The 9,358-nt window shown below is 35.5% G+C and overlaps 1 protein-coding gene across 1 annotated transcript in view; it reads right to left on the bottom strand.

Moving 5' to 3' along the window:
- Positions 1 to 4,009: 4,009 nt before the first annotated feature.
- Positions 4,010 to 9,358, bottom strand: part of LOC107745084 (copper-transporting ATPase 1-like) — a 42,016-nt gene continuing 36,667 nt past the window's right edge. The window contains 2 exon segments of the mRNA XM_016558914.1: positions 4,010 to 5,323; positions 8,391 to 8,493. Of these exon segments, the coding sequence (XP_016414400.1) occupies positions 5,050 to 5,323; positions 8,391 to 8,493 (377 nt within the window). The 3' untranslated portion in view covers positions 4,010 to 5,049.

Below are 9,358 nucleotides of genomic sequence, written 5' to 3'. Positions count from 1 at the left end.
ATATTTTTTTCAAGCACATTTTACCAATTCCAAACGACATCAATCTTAATAACTACTATTAATCTTGTATTTAATAATTTATAATTGATATATAATTATTCATGAAGGCTGAAGGCTGAAGTGAAAAATGTCTTATATTCAGGTGTGCATAATTATTAAGCAGATTTTCTTTTACAGATAAAATGAGCCAAAAAAGAGATTTAACAGGCTGAAAGTCAAAAATTATTAAATGCCCATGAGAAATATTCAAAACTAATACAATACTAGAAATTGCAAAGTTAATGCATAACCATTGGACAGCAAAATGCTCAGTGGTCAGCAGGGTCAGCCAAAAACATGTGGAGAAGAAAAGATGCCTGTTAACTGCAAAAGAATTAGGAATTAAGGTGAAGAATTAGGTGTGAAATCACCAGAAACCATATACAGTATATATACTGTATATAGGCTTTATAGACAGATAAGCTGAGAGTGACTCTTGAAGGACCAGCACCACATCCTCTTGTACCACTGTTTGAAGAATTTATCTTCCAGAATCTGGCAGTAAGTTTTGGGAGTTCATTTTTAGTCCATCTCGAGATTTTATCTGTAGAAGATAACCTGCTTAATAATTATGCACACCTGAATATAAGGCGTTTTTCACTTCCAGCCTTCATGAACAATAATATATAGATTATAAGTGATTAAATACAAGATTAATAGTAGTTATAATTATTGGTAAAATGTGCTTGGAAAAAAATATAATCAGAATATCAACTTGCATAATAATTATGCATGCACTGTATTTATCCTCTTCTGCTGTCGAGGTAATGCAAGAAATGTTGTGATTGGTTGTCAAGGCAGCCAATCAGAATTCAGCAGCCTAGTCTCTGATTGGCTGGAATTATGGCACATTGTAACGCTGGGTTGTGTTGAGCACGCGAGCCGTTGGCATTTAGAGAGCACTGAGGGCAGGCATCAAGGGAGCAAGCTAGTGAAACATTGCACTCGCAAAAGAGAAGGTCTGCACACATCCAAAAACGTATTTTAAATGCAAAATTGATTTCCGTGCGCTCGAAAGACTTTTTTCTTTGCGAAACGAACATTATCTCAACAAAACTCAGATCGCGCGCGTGCAAAATGCACTTTTGTGCGCTCAAAATATGATCTTTCGCGCGCAGAATTGTGGCAGAAATGTAAGCCCATACGACTCATGTTACTGATCAATCTTGAGAGCAAAAAACTTTAATCCGTGAATATTTCAAAATGATCCATTTAAGTTTTTTTTTTTTTAATTGTCATATCTTTCACAACATACCAATTTACATGAGCATGTACATAATAACCAGAAGGTGGCGCTCACATAGCAAGGCTCAAAGAGAGTCTATGAAAGAATTAAGCTTAACACAAAGAGACATGTTTAGCATGTTTTGCTAAGAGGATGATTTCCAGCTGGTCAGGGAAGGTAGCCACTATTAACACTGAACTTATCAGTAAATGTAACACGAAACTGCTGATAACTGAGAATGATCAGTCATGAACATTCCAGCCAAAATGGAATTTCAACACTTCAGAAGGAGAAAACAGCAAATATATCTGCTCTGCACGATACCAGCTCTGTTCAGTGAGTCCCATAGTGAACCAGAGCACGCGGATCACGTGTTTGATGATCTTGAAAGATTCCTTTGAATCGAGCTTGTGATTAATTGAGGTTTACCTGAGATAATTGAATTCAGCTGATTGTCTTTAATTGTTGACCTACTTAAAAAGGGTGAATGTTGTTTAAGAGAGCACTGAAGATAGCAATGTGTTGACACGTTTGCTTGTGTCCATTTTTTTTTTAATTCACTTTGCACTTTTGCACAATGCAATTTATAAAAATTAAAAAGATGTTTTTGTAGACTTTTTAGTCTCGAGTGGATCAGTGTGCTGTAGGGATGGGAAGATTCACTGATTCGCTCGGTGCATCGGCATAAAAAGTTAACGATGCGATGCATCGGTTTAAAAAGTGTGCATTGGCTACAAGTTTATGGGCTTACATTTCTGCCACAATTCTGCGCGCGAAAGATCATATTTTGAGTGCACAAAAGTGCATTTTGCACACGCGCGATCTGAGTTTGTGGAGAAAATGTTCGTTTTGCGACGCGTTTCAGAAAGGCGGGGCATAGAGGAGAAACAATAATGTACAGTATGTGGAAAATAATGTTTTTTGAACCTTAAACTGCATAAACACATTTCATTACACCAAATACACAAAATAATGTTCTTTTTAGCAACATCATATGACCCCTTTAATTAGCTATAAACAGATGTAATAATGACAATATATCACATAGGGAGCAAGACAATAATGTAGACTACCTTTTGAACCGATTCACATTTCTTACAGCTTTCTTATTAGAAGAATCAGAAATCATACACACAGAGTTTTAAATCTTCAAGAAAAATATTTTTACTTCGTATTATATAAGACAGTTGTCTGTACAAGAAACAAAATGAGCATAAAGGCAGATGAAGTGCCCAAGAGACTTTGGCCACACTGAAGGCCCTTTTTTATTTTCTTGGAGTAATAAATATCTTTTTTTTTAAGGTTTGTCTACAACTCTCAATCAAAATGGTTTTAAAAAGGGTTACAATAGTAGACACCATTATTGAATCATGAGTGTTGCTAAAATGTCACTTTTTATGGCTTTTTCATAAAAAAAAAAAAAAAGAAGAAAAATTGTATTCATCTGAATGTCTGACAAAAAACGCTGTTTACTTATGTATGCTTTGCTTGTTCTATCTCGTGCACTCATCATAATAATAATAAACTAACTATGCTAAACAGTGTCTGAATCAGAATGCTTATCATTGGTTTATGTCTGACTAATGTACTATGTAACCTGGATTACATAATCAGATCCCAAAATTTACTCCTAATTAGATTACATTACATTTTAAAGTGGTCATAATCAGATTAGTTACTTTTTATAGATCACATGACTACATATTATTTGCAAAACGGCAGCAAATTATTCATAATGTAACGACACACCCTTATTATTTTTGCTCTCTTAAATTGTCCTTTCTTAAAAAAATCTTACTGCATATTTGGAATCAAACCCTTCTTTCAGGAACCACAGTTTGGGAAACCCAGGTGTAATGAAATGTTCAATGCACTTAATGCTGTTGATAACGAATAATGGAGAATATTTTATAATGCGTTAGGTCAAAAGTAATCAAAAAGTAGTCCGAATACATTACCTAATATGTGTAATCCAAAAGATTATGTTACTAAACTACAATTTTCATAATGTGATCGGTAATCAGTAATAGACTACAATTTGTAAGTAATCTACCCAGCTCTGCCATTTCTGACTGATAATTAGAGATCAGAGGTGAACTTTTACTTTTTTTGATTATTGATTTCCAACTTCATATTGAAAACTTTCACACAGAAGTCACTTTCAAACCAAAGTTGGTCTCCCAAATTTGCAGTGTTGACAAACAGAAAGCTTAGTTACTTCTATGTGAGCGATGGTTCACGCCTCTGCTGCAGACAATACACCTGTTTTGGATGCCAAATTTTACAGAAATGTTAATGTGACAGCACTTTTAGAAATCACAAAATTGCCAAAATGCTAATCAGATTTTTTTTTTTAAACATTGCAAGCAAGTGCACATTTATATGTAAATCAACAAGCCTCTCTTGCACCGAAAAAAAAGTATTTAATGAATGCATGTTGGCTTATTGAAAACTGGCTGTTTATTGAAAGAATAAGATGCAAAACTACAATACGAATCATCCCAGACCACATTTAGTAAAACAATCAAGTGCATAAATCACAATTTCAGGATGTTTACATTGTCATTCCACTTTGAACACATTTGGCAAAAACAAGCAACAACTAATCATTACTTACTAACGAGTGCACTTGTTTCGTTTGAAGACTGCATCGCTTAATTGACCTTAAATGACACAGTAACAAAACATCCGCTGGGTAATTTTTTTTATATATATATATATATATATATATTGGATAATTTAAAAAAATAATATTTCAAAAGCTTAGAATGTATTAGTCAGTAATGTATTTCAGTAACCTGATTCAGGTTGTGCTGCAACATGTTGAATATTTATGTATCTGTTACAGGCATTAATGCACAAACGGCTTTGGAAACGGTTTTGAAATCAAATGAAGATAAAAAAAAATAAAAAATACATTTAAAAGCTTAAAGTTACGAGATAATACACATTTAAATGTGGCAAAGGCAGCTCAAGTGTTGCCGAACAATAAAATTAATATGCTGAATCTTAAAAGACACTTAAAATGGTTTAGCGTTTTCTTGGTTACTAACTTGTGTGACCCCATCACAATCGACCTGATCTTTCTGAGACAGCAGATCGCTGCTTTCTTTGGAATGTACTGCATCTCAGCACTTGAGGAAAATATGAAAAGTTTGTTCACCTTTAAAATAAATCTTCACATTCCTTCATGTCCCACAACAAGGTATATACTATAAATAAAAGGTGTAATAAATATTCACTTAATAATGATCATAAAACACAATAAATCACTTTTAAATTGCTGTTTTCACAAAAATAAAAATAAAAATTTTGTAGTTGATTTTCCTTACCTGGATTGTCATTTTTAAAGGGACAGTGCATCCAAAAATAAAAACCCTGTTATTTATTCACCCTCAAGTTGTTTCAAACCTGTACATGTGCTAAACACAGGAAGATATGTTGAATAATGTTGGTAACCAAAACGTTTCTGGTTCCTATTGATTTCCATAGTATTTTTTCATAGCATTTAGCAACAGTTTGGTTACAAACATATGCAAAACACCTTTGTTTTGTGCTCAACTGTGGCTAAACTCACACAGGTACAACTTGAGTGTGTTTGTCATTTTTGGGTGTACTATCCCTTTAAATTGGCCAGCAAGAATACTCGTAATGTAAACGGAGAGCCTCTCGAACGGCCGGACAGCCAAAGCTGTGTAAGCTGATCCATGCAGCATCACAGTGACAAACCTCTCCTGGGGCGACTGAATTGGGACGCCCCTCGTCTACAGGCACTGAGGTAAAGCTCAGACCACCTCCTCCTCGCAGTGAGCGTCTCCCACCAGCAGAGAGTGCTTGTCGGGCTCGCTGAGGGCCATGCTGTTCATCGAGTGCTTGTCGGAGCGCAGCGAGTTGATGGAGGCCCGGCTGTAGTTGACGAAGCGGTCGAGCAGGCTGAGTTTGGGCGAGGACCGGCGCAGCTCTCCCATGCCGATGTGAACGCTAACTTCAGACAGGCTGCCGTGTCTTCTCACCTCGCCCAGTCGTCTCTCCAGTTTCTCAGCGCTGGGTTTAGTGTAGCTGCAGAAACAGGGAACGAGGGTCAAGTTCAGGGCTGGGCAATATAGCTGAAAATGATCACGACCAGTGTTGGGGTAAGTTACTCAAAAAAAGTAATCCACTACAAATTACTTCTTTACAATTGTATTTTGATTACATTACTCAGGTCTGATTACTGTAAAGGTCGAAAAACTCTGGACTTTTGGTAGTACCTAGGATAGCTGAAAAGCGCTATACAAAAAAACTTGAATTGAATTGAAATACTGCATTTAAAAAGTAATCAGATTACTAATTACTTTCAAGTTACTTTCAAGTTTAATTTACTTTTCAAGTTATCAAACCTAAAAAATACACTACAAAGCGAAACTCATAGAATACTTGACACGCATACGAGAAACATATCTAAAGAAAGCTTGAAGTGTCTATTTTTAACTGAAGTCAGTCATGTCGAAAACAAATATTCTCTGTTAAAATAATCCGTATGAAACCACCGCGAGGTACAGTCTTGAGCTCACCTATAATGCGATCACGCACATCGCATGCTATAAAATCATCCACGTGAAACCAGGCTCGCGACGCGCAAATATGTGAACGCCCACATCGCCTCAATTCATCAAGTTCATCTCGGCTACTTTTCGTTTTCGGAAGAAGACACGCTATGAGGAATAAGCCTTGAATTTACCTCAGAAGAAGAATGCGATGCCGACGCGGCTCAATGCGAAAGATCTCTTTCTGATGAGTCATTTATTTTTACTTAGGCCTATATTAGTGTTACTGTGACATAAACTTGTACACATTCACTTGTTGAACTTTTCCAAAACTATAATGCCTGACTAAAATATGTGAAATCGAGTGCAACATTTTGAAATATGATAGATAACCTTTAATTGCAATTGCATCTGAATGTTGTAGGACTCGTCTGCATTTTAGCTCGCATTATCCGGGGATTTATTAAAGGGCATACTGATGCGCAAAACGATTTTTACTTCATATTTCTGAACACTGCAGTCTGCATTTGTAACTTAAGTAACGCAATTCCTCTGTAACGCGTTATACCCAACTCTGATCACGACATACTGTTTAATAGGCCTGTCGCAATAATCAATATATCAACTTACGAATATATCGATGTGCGAATATATCGCACAATATATGTACATGACCTCAATAATTTTTGGTGACGCAATATATCGCCCATTATATTTACATAAAAATTTATGTCACCATGTTTTTTGCATTCCACTTGCGCCGGGTCTTCTGCAGCTTCTCGTTCATAACGTGGTGTAGTCATGAGGTGCTCGTTCAAAATTTAAAAAATGCTTCTACAAACAAAGTTTCATCTGCAGATATGGCCTTGTTTAGGGATCTGTGCCTTTGTGCATCTGGACATCTGACTGCTGAGTAGTGATTGTGTTTTTCAGCAATAGTGTGCACTCTTCATTTACAGAGAAAAGAAGGTCAGGGAAAAATCTCCATTCAAGTTCTTTGTGCATTTTTCTTTTTTCTTGTTACTTTGCACTTTTTGTTAGAAAATGTTTATTTACTATTTATTCAAGTTTTTTAAGATATCTAGTATTTTGATACTTAATTTCCATGATCTAAATATTCTTAAGAATTAAAAGTTTGTTGTCATTTGGAAGTGTGTAGGCCTTCTTGCATTATTATGCTGTTAAATTATGATTATATATTCAGTGGCATAAAATGGTCTTTAAAATGACAATACTATCGCTTATCGCAATTATTTCTGGGGTGATACATTGCTTATCGTGACAGGTCTACTGTTTAATATCATTCGGTATCGATAATTATTGACATTTTTTAATAACCATTTTGCAGGAAAGAGCAGTAGAAAAAAAGGTTTCAATTTAACCAGTGTATTTTTAATTTACACAATCTATTAAGACAAACAACAAATAATTTTAGGTGGGCGATACGCCAAAAATATCATATCACAATTTTTTTTTCCAGGAATATCACGATCCTTTACCATGTTGGTTGTACTGTTTTGTCTGAGTTTGACTAAGTTGTCTGAGCAGTAAAGCCAAACTAATTTCCCTATTTTAGCTTAACTTAGCTTAAGGCCAAAGCCTTACAAGGTAACAAAATACAAAAGTGTGGCAGATATTTAGGCCAAAGGGGGCGAAGATAAAAATCTTTGTCGCCATTTTATCTTCGTTATTAAAAAATAAGAACTAAGATACACATTACAAATACACAATATACAAATAAAACAAACAGTGCTTTATTTCTCAGGTACAGTAGGCGTATTTAGAAGTAGCATTCAAGAAATTGATTTAACAAATATAAAAATAAAACACTAAATACATGAATTATACTTTGATTCTTATTTAAGCAACTGTATTAAAGTTATTGTGTTTTGTTGACAAAACACAAAAACATATGAGACGCAGTAGAATGGAATAAACTCCCAACAAATTCCCGAGACATGTTTTCTAAAAGTTGCACCTCTTTTAACTTTACATGGCTTTTCTATACATCTCTTGTGTGAGACGCGAGTGCAACAGTCATAGTTGCCCGTCTCGAAAATGCACTCTGTGAGAATGGCTTGGTTTTGGTTTTAACCAAACCAATTTTCTACTCCACATTGAGCTTCTGTATTTCTCGAATATTCTGAATGAAAAACGCAGCAGTGGTGCATCTCGTGGGTTCAACTGGATAGGCTACAGTACAGTTTTTGGATTTGAATGCACATTTTTATTTTAAATTCGACTAATATTCCTTTTTCATTCACAATCTCCTCATCGCAGGCATGCATGACACTTATTTCAGCATTCGTGTGTTCTGATGTCACAATTTATTGGCTTGTCACTCATAGCACGCGCCTTTAAATGAAACGAGCATGAAACTGTCTTGCAGTATATTGCACATTTTTTCTATCGTTTTGTATCAGGTGTACCGTCAATAAATACTGATACCGTTTTAATCGCGCAGGCCTAGTCAAGTCAATCTTTTGAGCATCTAAAGGAAACACTTAAAAAGCCTGCTGAGTCCAAAATAGCAAAGCCTGTTACTAAAGCATGCAAAAATGTTTATTAAATCGAACTGTGTGAAGATCAGAGAGGTTTACCATTTGAGTAGGAGGGAAGACAGCACTACAGACACAGAGGAGGCAGCCATCGCAGCAGAGCCCATCCAGGGCTGCAGCACCAAACCCACCGGCATAAACACACCTGCACACAGCAGCATCCAATAATCACACTCTAGCAATAATACAAATGTGCAGATTAGTGTCCGAATACTTTATAAACCATTAGAGGCATAAATACCGTGCTTTTTGCTGTGAGACCTAACTGATACATTATTATCCAACATAATACTGACTAGGGATGTAACGATTAACCGCGAGCCGGTTGAAAAACGATTCAAATATGTGATGATTCAAATCGGTTGAGATGCTAAACAAATCGCGATTCAATTAGGGGTAGGAGTTTATATGAATGCATGTCTGAGGGGAACTTACTGTCTTTAGAAAAGTTTAGATGGTATTTTTTCTTTTCCTCTTGCCTCTGTATAATGCATATTAAAGTTCATAAGTGCAGCACTGCTTTGTTTACAGCGGAAACCAACGAAACGCTTTAAGTGCCACCTGCTGGCAGAGAGTGAATCTGCGTCTCATTCAGCTCATCCGTTTCATGCAGATATTTTTATTTATAGTTTCACAAAACTGAAGTCAAACCATTCTGTTTCTGCTTCAAATTTCTAAATTGTACAATCTAATATAGATTAAAAAGTGCTCATGTTGCATGTATGCAGCATCTTTGTTTGGATCAAGATTAAAATGCAGTGGTTGCCTCTAATTTTAAATGGAAAGAGCACAGACAAAGCCTTATTTTGTTTATATGAAGAGATTTATTTTATTTGTGTTATTTATTTGATTTGGGGCTTGTTTTAAAATTTTAGTTTAGTTTTGTTATTTACATTTACATTATATTAAAATTTTGTTATTTACAAGACACTTTTATCCAAAGCGACTAACAAATGAGGACAATAGAAGCCATCACAACCTACGAACGAGCAGTAATATGCAAGTGCTAT

The sequence above is a fragment of the Sinocyclocheilus rhinocerous genome, unplaced genomic scaffold (assembly GCF_001515625.1).
Source record: "Sinocyclocheilus rhinocerous isolate Xijiao unplaced genomic scaffold, SAMN03320098_v1.1 scaffold17, whole genome shotgun sequence".
Classification (NCBI taxonomy): domain Eukaryota; kingdom Metazoa; phylum Chordata; class Actinopteri; order Cypriniformes; family Cyprinidae; genus Sinocyclocheilus; species Sinocyclocheilus rhinocerous.
The sequence above is the reverse complement of the archived record's forward strand: the minus strand, read 5'-3'. Positions and strand labels throughout refer to the sequence as shown.